General features: G+C 47.2%; 1 protein-coding gene across 1 annotated transcript; it reads left to right on the top strand.

Annotated features, from left to right (window-relative positions):
- Window positions 1-13,351: 13,351 nt before the first annotated feature.
- On the top strand, window positions 13,352-13,747 carry LOC147981044 (uncharacterized). The gene has a single exon (XM_087515846.1). It carries the CDS (start codon window positions 13,352-13,354, stop codon window positions 13,745-13,747), a length of 396 nt encoding a protein of 131 aa, XP_087371972.1.
- Window positions 13,748-18,298: the final 4,551 nt, after the last annotated feature.

Here is an 18,298-nt window from a genome sequence, read left to right as displayed (position 1 = left end):
CGGTCCGGCACCATGGTGCCGGCTGCTGGCTGGAGGGGGGGTTCTGACCAAAGCCGACTGGTCAGAACAAGCAAAACGGACTCGACAGCAAAGAAGTCAGGAGAATCGAAGAAAAAGAGAGAAGGGAAACAACTCACCAGAGGCGGAGGTGCAGCACGCGAATACGGCTCCTTGCCGAACTGCCAGTCTTTGTTGAGGTCGCAGCTCGCAAGGTAGTTCACCATGTAGGCTACCTCCTCGTGAGGCATCCCCTTGGTGCACATTCGCCTCTGGTCTCGGTGCCCGCTCATCTGGCAGATCATGTGGGGGCGACTTTGGAGGGGCAGCATTCGGCGAGCCACGAAGGCGGCCATCATGTCCGGCCCGGTCAGGCCCTCCGACTGCGCCAGTACTCAAAGCCGCGCAACGGCGCCGGCTCCCACAGGCGTCAACGTCCGGGCCCAGTGCGACCAGTTGGGCTGCCTCCCAGCCGGCGGGCCGGCTACGTAGGCCGGCAGGTTGATCGTGTCGCCCTCCGCGGAGACGTTCTTCACGTAGAAGTACGACCGCTACCACATCTTCACCGATTTGATCAGCCTAATGGAGGGAAACGGGTTGTCGGCCCCCGACCTCTGCACGGTGATGAACGCGCCGCACTGGGCCGGCACGCCCGCGGCCTGGGTTCCGAGCTTGGAGAAGAAGAACTCCCCCCAGAGCTCCATGGTGGGGAGAACGCCGATGAAGCCCTCGCATACGGTGACGAAGGCGGACAGCAGCACCACCGTGTTGGGGGTGAGGTGGTGCGGCTGGAGTTCCTAGAACTCAAGGAAGGAGCGGAAGAAGTTGCTCATCGGCAGGCCCAGGCCACGCAGGCAGTGCGAGCAGAAGATGACCCGCTCGCCCTCCTGCGGCACCGGCGAGATCTCCCCCCTCCGCGCGAGGCGGACCCTCACGAGGTCCTCGCCAGGCAGTCAACGCGTCTTGCGGAGGAAGTCGATGTGATCCTCATGGACCTCCGAACCATTCCAGGTGTCGGAATGCGCCGTCGGGGGCGTGACGGCGGAGGAAGAGATCATCATGAGCGGACCGCCGCAACGTTCGACAAGGCTCGAGGAGCGGAGAGGGAGAAGAAGGAGAAGAAGAAGTGGGGAGGTGGGACGTGCGTGCTCTGCCATTTCGCCTCCTCCCCCTACTTATAGCCTAGTGGGCTGCGAAGCCGAGGGGGCGGTTGTGGGATTTACTGCGCCCACTACCCCACGCCCCCACGTTTATTGCGCAAAGTTACGACGTGCGGTAACTCTGTGGGAACCTCAACCGCCCCCCACGGCCGCAGCGGATCCGCTCATGTGCCGAGGCGTGGTAGTGGCGGGCCCCGCCTGCCGACATGTCCCATCTCGCGGATGGGTAGGCAGGCTAGCCCAGCCACTGGTTGCCACGTGGTGGGCACGGAGTGGGTGGCGATCAGGAAGCTTAGCTCATACGCTACTGAGTTCCCGCCAGGGGATTCGAAAGCATTTTTGGACGAGTCAAAGTCAGGCGACTCCGACTCCTACCAGCCGGGTCGGCAGAGTCAAGCAGAGTCTCCACCCCAAATACTCGGGGAATGAAGCTACTGAGGCTCCTCGGCTGATTATCCGCGGCGCCTCATCAGCTTCGAGGACTACTATCGGAGTAATGGGCCACGGGTAGGCTAACCCGAGGCCCATAGCCTTTCAATACATCGGGGCTGACTGTGCCCCTCAAGACACAGACGGAGAGCCGACTTCAGGAGGGCGGCTGAAGGAACGGCCGGCTGCCCATAAGCGTCCGAGTCCTACAGATGAGATCGAGACCGGCCGACTCCGACTGGTGGCTTCCGGAGTCACCGACCACGGGAAGTCAGCCCCCGAAACCAGCAAAGCCCATGCCCTCATCAGGGGGGATGGGACAGGGAGTGGCGACAGTGCAGCCCACTCTCTCCCCTTTTTCGGGGAATGGCCAGGGCACAGTGCGCCGTACCAGCGGAGATCTCCGTCTAGCATGGCATTGTTGCCATGCCATCCCTGACGCCAGCAATAGTGGGCGGAGTCCTGTACCTACGACGGTCAGACAGTACGATCCACGGAAGACGGGCCCCACCAGTCAGTGAGAGTCCAGAAGACGGCAAAAGCGCCACAAGTCGGACCAGTAGGGAGCTGGCCCCTGGGAGTCGGCCTGCCCCTCCTACTGGTTTCCCGCGCCATTAACCAGACGAGACGGGGAGTGGCTACAGTAAACATCTGCTAGGCGGCAGGACTGTAGCCACGACCCCATGACCAAGCCTGCATCATTAGAGGCACGGCTACAGTAATCAGCAGCCGGCAGGACCCGCCAGCGGCGGGTGCAGCCTGTCGGCTCCGTACCCGGCCAGTCGGCTGGGCCCACCAATCGGCGGGCCCCAGCGATCGGCAGGAGGGCCCGCAGGCGAAGAGACTGACAATTGGACCTTGTATACCTACAGCTTACCGTTGTACCCCTGGGGGGTAGGCTTATATAAACCCCCAGGGCACCCATGCAAATGGTTCCAATCCATTAGAACTAGACCAGACCTTAGAGAAGGGGGAGAGTTAGCCTAGCCTCCTCCTGTCCATAGATACAGCTCGAGGAGCACCTTTGCACTCACTTTGCCTTAGTGATCATGCAGAGACCCCGCAGAGCAGGACTAGGGGTGTTATCTCCTAAGAGAGCCCCGAACCTAGGTAAAGTACGCCGGCGTTCGTGTCTACGCCTCATCCCGTTTCCAGGCACCGGTGACGTTCTGCTCGCCCCCACCATGATAAGCCATCAATTGGCATATGTCGCACCCAACCCCCGACATCAAGGTACTGTAATGAACTTATTCTTTATTTATATTGGTGTTAAACCTACTGTATTCCAACTTCTCTATGGTTTATAAACAATTTTACTAGCCATAGATTCATCAAAATAAGCAAACAACACACGAAAAACAGAATCTGACAAAAACATAACAGTTTGTAGTAATCTGTAGCTAGCGCAAGATCTGGAACCCCAAAAATTCTAAAATAAATTGCTGGACGTGAGGAATTTCTCAATCATCTGCAAAAAGAATTAACTAAATATCACTTTCCAAATAAAAATGACAGCACTTCTCGTGAGCGCTAAAGTTTCTGTTTTTTTACAGCAAGATATCAAGACTTTCCCCAAGTCTTCCCAACGGTTCTACTTGGCACAAACACTAATTAAACACAAAAAACACAACCTAAATAGAGGCTAGATAAATTATTTATTACTAAACAGGAGCAAAAAGAAAGTAATAGAAATGCAATTGGGTTTCCTCCCAACAAGCGCTATCATTTAACGCCCTAGCTAGGCATAAAAAGCAAGGATAGATCTAGGTATTGCCATAATAGTAAGATAGATCATTAAAACTCATTTCATATTCTCTATGTTCGGCAGCAAGTTTTCTCTGAGGCAAGCAAACGTAATCAAAAGGGCTAAATTTAATGGGGCAAAGTCCCCAAGATCAACCTTGGGAGGTATAGGTTCCTCCTTTGGTCCTTCGTATTGCACAACCAATTCATCATTATAAGCATTCTTTAGACAGAACTTTGTGAGCCTATATTCTAGAGAATATCCTAGTTCATTATTTCGAATAGCCAAATCATCATTAAGCTCAGAAATTCTATCAACTAAAACATTGGTGGGAACCCTTTTTCTAAGATTTTCATTGAAAGCAACATAGTCTAGAGATTAAAAACGCATTATTTCTTCTTGATCAAAAAGGATAGCCTCTATGGGAGGATGGCAAGCATGCACCCTCTAATGCGCAAAGATTTCTTTGGCCTCTTTTATTATGAATCTAAACTCATGAGCCAAAAAGATAGTAGCGGCACGCTTAACAGAAGAATGCTCAACATTAGAAAATTCTAGGAAAATCCTTTGTATGCAAGGATGCATGTGCATGAATTGTCTTTCAAGTTCGACTACAAGCATGGCAATAGCGTCCGCAAGACTACTAGTTCTATGAAGGATAGAACTACCCATAGAAGGCAAAGCACCGGAACAAGTAAAGAAATATTTAATAACCCCCTTTCCAATAATATTGCCACTACCAATACGAATTTTTTTTGTATGTAAGATAGGGGGTTCTTCAGCAGGAGCGTCCGAATTTTTCATGATATTATTATTGTCCATATCAACAATAATTTCCCCAATTTCAGACATGACGGCAGAAAGTCCGAAGGGCAAGAAGAGGCAAACGGAAAAAGAGAGGGAGGATAGAGAGAGAGAGGGCGAACAAAAAGACAAGGGTGAAATGGGGAGAGGAAAACGAGAGGCAAATGGCAAATAATGTAATGCGGGAGATAAGGATTGTGATGGGTACTTGGTATATTGACTTTTGCGTAGACTCCCTGGCAACAGCGCAAGAAATCCTTCTTGCTACCTCTTGAGCACTGCGTTGGTTTTCCCCGAAGAGGAAGGGATGATGCAGAAAAGTAGCGTAAGTATTTCCCTTAGTTTTTGAGAACCAAGGTATCAATCCAGTAGGAGGCTACGCGCGAGTCCCTCGCACCTGCACAAAACAAATAAATCCTCGCAACCAACGTGATAAGGGGTTGTCAATCCCTACACGGCCACTTACGAGAGTGAGATCTGATAGATATGATAAGATAATATTTTTGGTATTTTTATGATAAAGATGCAAAGTAAAATAAAAGCAAAATAAATAACAATGGAAATAACTAAGTATTGGAAGATTAATACGATGAAGATAGACTCGGGGGGCATAGTTTCACTAGTGGCTTCTCTCAAGAGAATATGTATTTTACGGTGGGTGAACGAATTACTGTTGAGCAATTGACAGAATTGAGCATAGTAATGACAATATCTAGGTATGATCATGTATATAGGAATCATGTCCGAGAAAAGTAGACCGACTCCTGCCTGCATCTACTACTATTACTCCACTCATCGACCGCTATCCAGCATGCATCTAGAGTATTAAGTTCATGAAAACAGAGTAACGCCTTAAGCAAGATGACATGATGTAGAGGGATAAACTCATGCAATATGATGAAAACCCCATCTTGTTACCCTTGATGGCAACAATACAATACGTGCCTTGCTGCCCCTACTGTCACTGGGAAAGGAAACCGCAAGATTGAACCCAAAGCTAAGCACTTCTCCCATTGCAAGAAAGATCAATCTAGTAGGCCAAACCAAATTGATAATTCGAAGGGACTTGCAAAGATAACCAATCATACATAAAAGAATTCAGAGAAGATTCAAATATTTTTCATAGATAGACTTGATCATAAACCCACAATTTATCGGTCTCAACAAACACACCACAAAAAGAAGATTACATCGAATAGATCTCCACAAGAGAGGGGGAGAACATTGTATTGAGATCCAAAAAGAGAGAAGAAGCCATCTAGCTAATAATAATGGACCTGTAGGTCTGAGGTAAACAGCTCACACTTCATCGGAGGGGCTATGGTGTTGATGTAGAAGCCCTCTATGATGGATGCCCCCTCCGGCGGAGCTCCGGAACAGGCCCCAAGATGGGATCTCGTGGATATAGAAAGTTATGGCAGTGGAATTAGGGTTTTGGCTCCGTATCTGATCGTTTGGGGGTACGTAGGTATATATAGGAGGAAGGAGTACGCCTGGGGGGGTAGGCGCGCCCCCTACCTCGTGGTCTCCTCCTTTGTTTCTTGAGGTAGGTTCCAAGTCTCCTGGATCATGTTCATTGAGAAAATCACGTTCCCGAAGGTTTCATTCCATTTGGACTCCGTTTAATATTCCTTTTCTTCGAAACCCTAAAATAGGACAAAAAACAACAATTCTGGGCTGGGCCTCCGGTTAATAGGTTAATCCCAAAAATAATATATAAGTGGATAATAAAGCCCAATAATTTTCAAAACAATAGATAATATATCATGGAGCAATAAAAAATTATAGATACGTTGGAGATGTATCAGTAGGCCCCACATGGTTTGCCTCTTTTTTAACATAGCGCGTCAAGTCACAATTTGTTTGTTCACCCGTGGTAGACGATCCTCCCTCCATCTAGTGGACAACCAGTACATGTGTCAAGTTACCACGTGGGCTGTCTTTTCGTAGAGAAATGAGCTCCACCGTGTACCCGCGCGGGTGTGGTTTGGAAAGAGACAGGTGTACGTGCGCCGTGCGTGCACCTCTTCTCTTCGTTCACGTCCCCCACCTATGTGGGTGTGTGTGAGAGATACAAACCTAGAAAAATGGCTTGTGCTTTCATGAGTGTTTTTTGTTTGGGGGGGAGGTTGATTTCGTGAATGTATTTGTGGGAATATTTGTCGATGACATCTCAAACAAAATTTTGCATGCAATGTGTGTGAAAAGGAGGCCTATCCATATCATATATAGAGGGTCGGGTGATCCATGAGAAGAGAGGGAGGGGTCATAGATATCAATAGAGTCTAAGAGAGGATCAAGTGGGTGGGTGCAAGATCGATGAAGAGAGCCATCGAAATTGTGTGTGTGTGCAAGTCCAAGATATAGGGCGACTGACCTAGCTACCGGAATGTCAGATGGCACAGGTCAAGTTTATGTGTGGCAGGGAGACATGACTAGAGCGCTCGCTGTATCGGTGTGTGTGTGTGAGGGGGTGGGGGAGGGGTAGGCAGAGGCCTAACTATAGAGGTAGAACGACTCATATATGTGTTGAGAAGGAGAGACCCAGCTATGTCTTGAGGGAGATCAGTCGACGTCCATACATAACTGAAGGACGGGAAATAGGATGGGACAGAGAGAGAGAGGGGAGAGAGGGAGGGAGAGGGGTAGAGTGCTGGATGGGTGATGGAGTTGCTTCTCGAAGATGGTGGGAGAGGCCTACTAGACAAACTGAGGGTGGAACTGCAATATTATCAATAAGAGTGGGGATGTGTTTCTGTGTGTGCCTGTGCGTGATAGATCTGTCGGGACACATCCATGGATGATGAAGGGGAACCATGTGTTTGGTAAGAAAACCTAACTAGATCGGTCGATCAATTGTTATTTGTCGGAGGAAGGGAGAGACACAACTAATGAAGTAGATCGATCGACGCGTGGGCAAAAACGAGTTATAGGGGCCTAGCTAGCTATATGTATAGTGGGAGATCGGTCGGTGTACGTCCATTTATTAGAGGCAAATAAGGCCCGGCGAGACGGGTAGACAGAGAGAATGGAGCTAGGAGATGGTGCGAGATGCCCAGCTACTAGCTAGATAGGGGGAGGAGTGTGCGGTTGTGAGATCGATGAAAAGAGTGGCGAGAGTTTACACGTGTGTGGGATCATATGAGAGACACGAGGCAAGGACACATAAAGGAGGAGATTGCAGGTGCGTGTGTATGTTGTAGGCAGACATCGCTGGATAGGTTTATCGATCGGTGTGTGTCGGAAAGGAGTTGTGGAGACTGTGGGAGAACGATCTAAAGGAAAAAAAATGAATGTGCGCGATGGATAGAATGCTGAGGGAGGGGGAGGGCGAGGAGGGCATGTGCATGCACGAGAGAAAGTTAGTGGTAAGTACAAAGGTTAGAGGATTGTGTGGTTGTAAAAGACTAACAAAGATCATATGATATGAAAGTGGATTCATATATTTGAATAGGTGATCATAGTGTTTTAAACATATTCATGCATGAATATAGCAGTGATACGCGTGTTGTGGTTTTGCACATGTTATACCATAATGTGATAATGCATGGCGTTTGCAACTCACAACTAAATGTCGAACAATCTAAACCATACTATACATCGAACGATCTCACATTTTATTTGAATTTGTGATAATGTGTGGCTTTGCAGCTTACAACTAAATATCGAACAATCTAAACAATACTATATATCGAACATTCTGACATTTTATTTGAATTTGTGGTAGTGTGTGGTGTTTACAACTCACATCTAAATACTTGCAGGCGTAGGGGGCGGGGCACCATACGTAATGTGATAAACACATTATACATATGAGACATGGTTTAGTTTGTGAAGATCTAGTTAGAGCTTAAAATGTACTATGATTTGAAATCAACATAAAGTGGATTAAAAAAATCGAGTTCGAGTTCATATAGTACACATAGTTCATATATAACTCGAGACTAATCATGTGGTGTGCTGTGAAGATAATACACAAACGATGGTTTAACTTGACAATAATGATGATTGTAGATGCCAGGCGCTCAGTTCATCCATCATGGCGTCTCCCACCTCCCACCTCCGACCCCACCTCCGGCGATCTCCTCCCACCACCACTAAAACCCTAATCCTTCCCTACCAAACTCTCCGGCGTCTCCCCCTCACCCAGGGGTCATGGTTTTCTCATCGGGATCAACCCTTGGCTTGGACTTCTCCAAGGGTTTGGAGTTTGCGGATAAAGTTTTCAGATCTACTGGTTTTTCGGTCCACCCTACGGAGGACACAGGCCACTTCACGTTGGAGGTGTCCTTTAGCCGTCATGTTTTCAGGCTTGATGATCATTCTGTGGCGGCGGCTCTAGAGGCTGCTGTTGGCGGATCTGCGATCGAGTTGGGTGTCTCATGCTTACGTGACAAGGTTTATTCCTTCAACGTTTCCTCCAAGCAAGTTGGTTTCTATATTGTTGATCTTCAATCTTTTGCTTGCCCGCAATTCAAATGTTATTTTAATCTTTGGGGCCGTGGAGGACCAAATTGGGTTCGTGAGTTTAAACTATGGAAGTTACAAAGCGATGCAGAATGGATCTTAGTTAGTCCATCTAAGAGACGGGCGGCGCTTGGGATGCTCGCTATGCATAAACCACCGTCTAAGTCCTCTTTTAGATCTTCTGGTTCTGTGCAAAAGAAACTTTATTTTGCAACATTCCACAATTATGATGCATGCAAGGGTTATAGATATCCGGCCACTCAAGCTTGTATTGATACAGTTTCTGATGCTGGATATGTAGTCTCGGCAAATGAGCGTCTGATCATTCGACCCTCGCCGCCGGCGAATCTCCAGTGGACTGTTGCTTCTCCGCCGATTGTTTTTGGTTCTGTTGGCTCGTCACGTATCCAACGGTCTGATTTTCCGGCTGAGATTTCTCACTTGCCTTGCGATCCACCTGAGGCTGTTAGTTTGGTTACGTCCGCCCTCGATTCTCCTGCTTCCCATGTTGGGCCAGTCCTCCATGACGGGCTACAGCCCACCACCCAGCCAATGGATATCCCATCTACTTAGGAAGCTGCTGATTTGTTTGATGAGATGGTCAATGACATGGTGGACCGTGTTCTAACTTGCTCCAAATGTCACTAGCAGGGCCACTTGTCGGTCTCTTGCCCTGTCTGCCTGGCTTGCTCATGTTATGGACATCGTCGTCGGGATTGCATTAATTGGGCAGAGGATAATGGTTACGTTTGGAGAGTTAAACAAACAAAACAAAATCCAGAAAAATCTCCACTGTTGATTCCCATGCCCGCCACGAGTCAGCCTCCTACTCCCTCGCCTAGGGACTCCTCGGGTATAGAGACGACCCACGCGCCGGTGCAGACGAGTCCCATCACGTCTTCACCTCTTCCCGTGCACCACCAGCCTGCTCCACCTCCACCAGAGCAAGACATGGCAAATTTTCCCCTGGATCCCCTCGAGTTCCTTCCGCCAGGGTTCGAGTTCATCGATGGAGGACCAACCCGCGTGACTCGGACGTTCTACTCTCCAGCCATTGCGCCGGAGTGTCGCCATGAGCAGTTCGCCATTGGCTTTGTTGAGCCTCCGCCACCACGTCGACAGATTCATCACTTCCGGCAACTGGTTATGGATTTTGTGATGACTCAGCTTCACCGTGACGTTCTTAGTGATCAGCAATGGATTGAGGGTGTTGGTTTGTTTGAGTTCCGATCTCCTGCATCTAGGCATGCCATTATAAATCATCCTCCGTATGATCTTGGCAACGGTCACTTTGTTCAGTTCGTTCCTCATGATCAAGGCATCAATCACAGAGCTATTCAGGGTTTTCGTAGGGGCTGGACTATGATGTTAGGTGTTCCTTTGGATTAGCGCACCACACAACATATTTCTGAGGCAGTTAGCACTTTTGGTCGCTTTCATATCTGGCATCAAGATGATCCGCGGCTGGTCAGGACTCTGGATTATGTTTCTTTCCCAAGCCCTCAGCAAGTGCCTAGAGATGTAGTCTATCGTGAGTATGCAGACTTTGGAGCTACACGTCTTTCTTGGACAGCACCTATCTATGTCCTCTCTGCAGAATTTGCTGACATTATGCCAGCTGATGAGGACCCGATGCCTTTCAATGGAAACCCTCATCCGCTGCCCGGGAACATGCCTTTTGATGATCTTAACTTTGTCATGCCTGAGTTTCTAGAGCTGGGTTGGAATGAGGCCCCTCATGCTCACAATGATGATCCGCAGCCTCATAACCAGCATGACAATGTCATTATTGGGGAGATTCATGAGGATGAAGCACAACCTGCTTCTCAAGAGTCAGTGGCCTTGGAGAACTCGGGGCCTGTTGATTCTGCTGAGGGATCCGTCAATGATCAGCAAGGTGTTGTGGCAGCCTATGTGCCTCCTTTGATCCAGCCTCCTGTTGTTATTGGTCAAGTACTAACAGTTTTCAGACCTGAGCTTCCTCCGGTAATGCAATGGACAAGATCTTTTCAGCGTATGATGCCAGTCTTTGATATAATACACATTCCTCGAGGGTTGAAGTTCTTCAGTCCTTTTAAACCAGTTTTACTGTCTAAACGCTCTTGGGAAGTATCTTTCTCTTACTCTGCTATGAAGAACAAGCTGGTTTTTCATCCTTCACCTGTTCGTCGGACGGTGAATGTTCCAAGGAAGCCTCCTGTTGCTCGTGCTCTTTGTTTTGACACTGTTGCTGAGGATTGTGCCATGGATGATCCAGCTTTGTCTGCTGTCGAGATGTCTGCTTTCAACTTCTCTGCTGCTCCAAGTCAGCGTCCAACTCGTGCTCGTAAACCAAAGACTGTGATTGTTGAGTCTGAGTTCAGGCGCAGTGCCAGGCTCTCGACCCTACATGATGGCTTCAGGCATGCTACTCCAGCCAAGTCCCCTCTGAAGAAACCTGCAACAAAGCCTCAGAAGAAGCGCAAGGTTACTTTGGATGGTCAGCTACCGCGGGCTCCTCCTCGAGATGCAGATCAACTTGCTGTGCCGCCGCCCATGCCAATCAATGTGCTGCAGCAGGTTGGCCTTCGTCTCGGCATTGGACCTGAGAAGCTCACCAAGGAGAAGCTTGAGGCTTCTTCTTGCAAGCCTTCTGCTTCTTGTAGTTCCAATGATAGCTGATCGTTTCAAATGGTGGGGTTTATGGTTAACCCTTGTGAAAACCATTTATCTGCTCTTATTTTTTAGGCTTCATCTGAACTTTTATGCTATCCCTTGGCTGAACTGGTACTGTCATTATGTGGCAGTCTTTTGCTGTTACTTTATTATGGTCTGTAATGAATCAGTATGATGTTAGAGATTGGAAAGTTCTTTGCTGGAATGTGCGAGGTCTGAATTCAGATGACAGAAAGCATGCAGTTCGTCAGAAAATCGATGAAACTGCCTGTTCCATTGCTTGCCTCCAAGAAACAAAATGTGAGATCGTTGATCAGCGTTTCATTCGTAAGTGTTGTCCACGACGTTTTGATCAGTTTATCCATGTGCCTTCGTGTGGAGCCTCGGGTGGGTTGTTAGTCGTATGGAATACTGCTTTGTTCACTAGAAAACTAATTGAGTCCAATAGCTTTGGTATTGTGGTGGAGTTCACGTCTGTTCATAACTCCCAAACCTGCACTCTAGTTTCAGTCTATGGACCCTGTCAAAACTCAGCTAGAGATAATTTTATTAATTGGTTGCATGATATAATTATCCCTGATGATGCTAACTGGCTGTTACTGGGTGATTTCAATTTCATGCGCTCGATGGAAAATAGGAATAAACCAGGTGGTGATATTAATGACATGTTTATCTTTAATGAGGTTATTGGGCACCTCAGCTTAATTGAATTACCTCTCAAGGGAATAAAGTATACATGGAAAAATATGCAAACTGCTCCTTTGCTTGAACAGATTGATTGGTTTTTTACAACTCCTTCATGGACATGTTCTTATCCTAACACTATGGTCCTACCTCTGGCTAGAACCGCTTCAGATCATGTGCCATATGTGGTGCAAATCAAAACCTCTATTCCCAAGGCAAAAGTTTTTAGATTTGAAAATTACTGGACTAATTTGCCTGGTTTACTTGATTGTGTCAGTGAATCTTGGAGTAGGCCAGTTCATAAGAGATCTTCTGCTGCTATAATATCTGCAAAGTTCAAAGCTCTCAGGCAGCCACTCAAACAATGGCACATTAGTCTTTCTACAGTCAAGGCTCTAATCTCCAACTGTAATAAAGTAATTCTTTGTCTGGATGGTCTTGAGGAGTTAAGGCCTTTGTCTGGGCCTGAGGAAAATTTCAGGAAAATTGTAAAGTTGCCTTTGGAGGAAACTCTAAGGTTGCAATTTATCTACTGGAAGTAGAGATGTACTATTAGAAACATTAAAGTGGGAGAGGAAAACACCAAATTTTTCCATGCCATGGCCACATAGAGATACAGGAATAACTCTATTTCTAGTATAACTTCTGATGATGGGCAAGTGACCTCTGATCATTCATCAATTGCTGGACTATTTTTGCAGGAGTTTAAGTAGAGGATGGGATGCACAAATAATACACAAATGGGTTTTGATATGCCAAATATTATCAAGAAGGTTCAGGGACTTGATGAATTGACCAAGCCCTTTTCTGAGCAAGAAATTGATTGTGTTATTAAGGAGCACCTGGGCCAGATGGTTTCACTGGCCTTTTTCTTAAGAAGTGTTGGCACATAATTAAAGATGACTTTCATCAACTGGTCAAAGAGTTTTCAAAGGGGCACCTTGATTTCGAGTGTATCAACAGTTCCTTCATAACCTTGATTCCAAAAAAGCTTTCACCTGAGGGTTTGAATGATTACAGACCAATATCTTTGACAAATACCTGTTTGAAATTCCTCACTAAACTTCTGGCCAACAGGTTGCAGAAAGTTATTCTTTCCTGTATTCATAAAAACCAATATGGATTTATTAAATCCAGGTCTATTCAGGATTGTCTAGCTTGGTGCTTTGAGTACATACACCAGTGTAATGCTTCAAAGAGACCAATAGTCTTGCTGAAATTGGATTTTACTAAAGCCTTTGACACTATTGAGCATGATGCCATTCTTAGAATCTTAAGATACAAGGGTTTTAATGACAAATGGATTTCCTGGATGCAAACTATTTTATCTTCTGGTTCTTCTTCTGTGCTTCTTAATGGTGTCCCTGGCAACCATTTTAAATGTAAGAGGGGAGTTAGGCAAGGAGACCCAATGTCACCTCTTCTTTTTGTCCTTGCTGCTGACCTGCTTCAGTCTGTTGTGAATGACATGTGCAGTAAAGGAATTCTGACTTTGCCAATCCCTTCTAACAGCAAGGATTATCCCATAGTTCAGTATGCTGATGATACACTAATTGTGTTGCCTGCTATTGATCATCAACTACTTGCTCTTAAAGACATGCTTGATGTTTTTGCTGCCACAATAGGATTATCTGTGAATTTTGCAAAATCCCTTATGGTTCCTATGAACATGTCATCTGATGAAGCTAACAGGTTGGCCTCAGTTCTTGGATGCAGTGTAGGAGCCATGCATGCATTTTACCTACTTGGGTCTGCCCATGGGGACTACAAGGCCCACAATCCAAGACCTCATGCCTCTTGTGCATAGGATTGAAAGAAGACTGTCTGCCACTTCATGCTTTCTGAATCAAGGTAGCAGGTTGCAGTTGCTCCAGTCTGTTTTAACATCAATGCCCATATATTTCCTGTGCACACTTGTCATCCCACCTGGAATTCTGAAACAAATTGAAAGGATTCAGAGACAATGCCTATGGAGAGGGAACTCTGATACCCCAAGACAATCCCTGGCTGCTTGGGACTTGGTAGGCTTACCAAAAAACAAAGGGGGTCTTGGTGTGCTCAACCTTAAGGTCCAGAATGAGGCCTTGCTTATGAAGTTCTTGCACAAGTTTTATAATCATCATGACATCCCCTGGGTTGGCCTTATTTGGAATGCATACTATGCCAACTCTGTCCCTCATACTACCACACTCTGTGGATCCTTTTGGTGGCATGATGTGTTTAAATTGGCTAACAAATATTGTCAGCTAGCTACTCCAATGTTGGGTGATGGCAGGTCCATTCTCTTTTGGTCTGACAGATGGGTGGTTGAGCTTAAGGGTTCTTGCCTCAGTGAAAAATTTCCCAGGCTCTTGAGCTTAAGGGTTCTTGCATCTTTCAGTGTCTGATGTGCTTTCCCAGGAGTTTTTGTCAAATTTGCATTTGCATCTCTCTACACAAGCCTTTGCTGAGCTTGAATGTCTTCAACAGCTGACAAATGCTTATTCTTGCTCTGCAACTCATGACACATGGATTTGGCCTTTTCATAAGGGTTGTTTCAGACCCAAATCCTTTTATGTGTATGAGCATCAACATATTGTTGTAGATCCAATCTTCCAATGGATTTGGAAATCTTCATGTACATTGAAAATCAAAATGTTTGGATGGTTACTGCTGAGGGATCGTTTAAACACAAGAGACATGCTACTCAGGAGGCATTGGCATGTGGAAGATCATACTTGTGTCCTATGTCCATATCTGATCCATCAAGATTGTGCACATTTGTTCTTCTCTTGTAATTTTAGCGTTAGAGTCTGGAACTACTTGCAGATTCTCTAGGACCCACAGCCTGGGATGACAACATACAACATGGCAGTAAAGGCTAGGAAGGATTTTGGGCATTCTTTCTTCACTGAAGTGGTCTTTACAGCAGCTTGGAACATTTGGATCTTGAGGAATGGCAAGGTTTTCAGGAATGAGACACCTTCTTTCAGAGTCTGGAGGCACAACTTTATCCATGACATAACCCTTCTTTCTCATAGGATAAAATGTAAATGCAAGGATAGCCTGCTAACTTGGATCTCTAACCTCCCTTAGTTAGTGTTTTCTTTTACCCTGCTAGGGTTGTAAGTTTGTAAGTATTTCTGTCTTCTTCTTTTATTTACTTGTATGGACTTGTAACAGGACTTTGTTACTTTGTTGTTTTCAATAAAGAGCTGTGAGGCTGTTGCCTTGCAGTACATATTCAAAAAAAAATGATGATTGTAGATCTTATTAAAACAGAGAAACGAATTCAAATGCTTTGACTTCACAACAATCATTATTGTAGATCTTATTCAAATAGAGAAACAAATTCAAATTTAGTTCATCTTGAAGCGGTAGTATATACGTTTGGAATGCACTAAAACGTTCATTAAAGTACTAGGTTGCATGCATTATACACGTAGAGAAATATTTTAATTGAACGTAACATGAATTCAAATTTTTGAATGACATTTGTAGTGCGAATTGATTTGGTACAATACACGTTAGGCTTGTCCGGAAATTTCAACCCGCGCCTTGTTAGCCCGAAATATTTAAGATATATCTTTGTCTCGTTGTGCTCCAACAACTCCCTCCATCTCAACCCGCGCCTTGCTATTCCAAAATTACAACGTGCGTGAAAACTCCCACCTCCTGTGATATCCCGACATGTGAAATGCTCGTGATACCCCTGAACCGAAAGAACCGCCTCAAATCGGTGGGGGTACTTTCGTAACTTACCCCACATTTCGGACAAGTGCGTCCCTAAGCCATGGTTCCCCACTCCCATCCCATCCGCCCACCCATTCGTACACCAAGGCTGGGAAAACCCGTGAAGCCCACACCCTCCTTCGTCTGACACCCAGCCGGAGCCTCTTCCCCGACGATGTCATCCACAGCAACACCTCGGCGTCCCTCATCAATCGTACCAGATGAGGATCCGTCGTCGATCTGGTCGTCCCGCCGGTTCAGCCACCCCGTCATCCACCTCCAAGGAGCTGCCCCGATGTTCCCCTCGTCTTTCGCGCCACCTCCATTCCCACACTGCCGTCTTCACCTGCACCACCGGAAGAGCATCATCATCACCGTTTCCTCAGATGAAGCTGCGGCCTAATCGGCGCCACCAAAGAGGTTGTACACTAATTGCCACATTTTCTTCTTGATTCGATCTCACGGTGCTGCCGGCGCTTGGTCCCGAGCTGACACGGTGTGGCTCCATCCATGGCGGCGTCGCCAGCCAGTTCCTCCATGGCGTCGCTCCCTCGGCTGCGGTGTGCACAAACAGTAGGAGTTGCTGCTGCTTTAGCTCTCGCTCGCGCTGCTGCTCCGCTCTTGCTCTCGGTCCCCTGCCTGGTCTGCTCTTGCTCTTACTCGCGCAGCTGCTCTCGCTCTTGCTCTTGCTTGCGGTGCTGCTCCGATTTAGCTACACTTCAGTCGACTGAATCGACTTTTAGGTCAGTCGATTTTCAGGGGGTGCGGGGGCTCGCCGGAGTTAAGGAAGAACCAGCCGCAGCGGGGAGGGTGGCTCACTGGAGAGGTACCCCACTATCTATCTTAGGGTTCAGGGTGGGGCGGTGGTCGCCGGCGGTGGTGGGTGGTGGCGTGGGGATCGCGGAGAAAAAGCTCGGCACGGGGGGGCCTACAGGGATGGCCGGGGCGGCGGCGGACTGGTGGTGGGGAGTGTTTTCGGGGCGGGCGGGGCGGCGCACCGCCGGCCGCGGGCGGCGAGAGGCAGCTGTTTGGCTGGTGGTGGCTGGCAGCTCAGGGGGTGGAGGTTGAAGATGAACTGTAGGCCCTTGATTTCATATCCAACGGCTGCAAAATCGACTGACCAGAGATGAAAAAGTCAGTCGACTGATGTGTAGCCGCACCTCTAGTGCGTTCAGTTTCGACAGTTAAGTTCGGAGATGAGCGGCTGATGTATACATCTAGCACTTTGTGGTTATGTATTTTATGTCATCTATTGGAGATGCTATTAGAATTCCACTCAGGTTAATGTTGTCTCTCTTGTCCTGCTTCAGCCTCAGCGTCGTACAACTCACCGGAGCTGCTCCAACGACGAAACCCTCCATCACAGTGGAGCAGTACCTCGAGCTCTTTCTCTAGACGCCTATGATCTTCTTCCCCTCCTCCGACAGCCAAGTCAGCCGGAGCATCCTCACTGGCCAACCCAATCATGCTGAGATCGACCTGGCTTCGCCAAAAGAGGTTGTACACTGGTTGCATATCTTTTTTACTCTACATGTTATATATATTCTCCACTTAGCACACGGAGTAACGGGAAATACGATCATTTTATCCTACTATATGACAAGCAGTGAGGTACCAGATAACTTAGCTATCCGTGATGGACTCTCTTGAACGCCATCATTATTTATCTCTACGCGTTTGAGCTATGCATTTGTCGATGGCCCTGGGAGTTGAGCTAGTAGGGCAGGGGCCTGGGTCCAAAGTAATAGAAGTAGCGAAAAACATTTTTAGTGTAGGATTTTCCTTGCTCAAGCCTGCCTACTGGAATTGCCAATGCTTGAAAGCAAAAGTGAATGAAAAACATATGAATTAGAAAGTTCCGTATGGTACTACTTTTCATGAATTTGGTGCAAAGGAATGGAGCAAAGGAAAACTGTAGGATTTGTTCCTTTAGTGTCTCCTTGAAAGAAAAACGTAGGAATTTTAATTTCCACTTGTCCTCCTTTTCAAATTCCTATTCATGAAGCACAAGTGAGGGAGTCCTGGATTAGGGGGTCCTCGGACAGACGGACTATATACTTTGGCCGGACTATTGGACTATGAAGATACAAGATTGAAGACTTCGTCCCGTGTCCGGGTGGGACTCTCCTTTGCATGGAAGGCACGCTTGGAAATTCGGATATGTAGATCTCCTTCTCTGTAACCGAATCTATGTAACCCTAGCCCCCTCCGGTGTCTATATAAACCGGAGGGTTTAGTCCGTAGGACAACAACAATCATAATCATAGGCTAGCTTCTAGGGTTTAGCCTCTACGATCTCATGGTAGATCAACTCTTGTAATACTCATATCATCAATACCAATCAAGCAGGAAGTATGGTATTACCTCCATCGAGAGCGCCCGAACCGGGGTAAACATTGTGTCCCCCGCCTCCTGTTACTATCAGCCTTAGATGCACAGTTCGGGAGCCCCTACCCGAGATCCGCCGGTTTTGACACCGACATTGGTGCTTTCATTGAGAGTTCCACTGTGTCGTCACGATAAAGGCTTGATGGCTCCTTCGATCATCGGCAACGATGCGATCCAGGGTGAGGTTTTTCTCCCCGGACAGATCCTCGTATTCGGCAGCTTCGTATTCGGGTCAACTCGCTTGGCCATCTAGAGCAGA

Source organism: Triticum urartu, chromosome 3A (assembly GCF_056163025.1).
Source record: "Triticum urartu cultivar PI428250 chromosome 3A, HENAU_Tu73, whole genome shotgun sequence".
Lineage (NCBI taxonomy): Eukaryota > Viridiplantae > Streptophyta > Magnoliopsida > Poales > Poaceae > Triticum > Triticum urartu.
Note: the sequence above shows the minus strand (reverse complement) of the source record. Positions and strands in the feature narration are given on the sequence as shown.

Bases quoted from the DNA above. Each gene is read 5' to 3' on its own strand.
- LOC147981044 (XM_087515846.1), top strand. From the start codon at position 13,352: ATGTCACCTCTTCTTTTTGTCCTTGCTGCTGACCTGCTTCAGTCTGTT.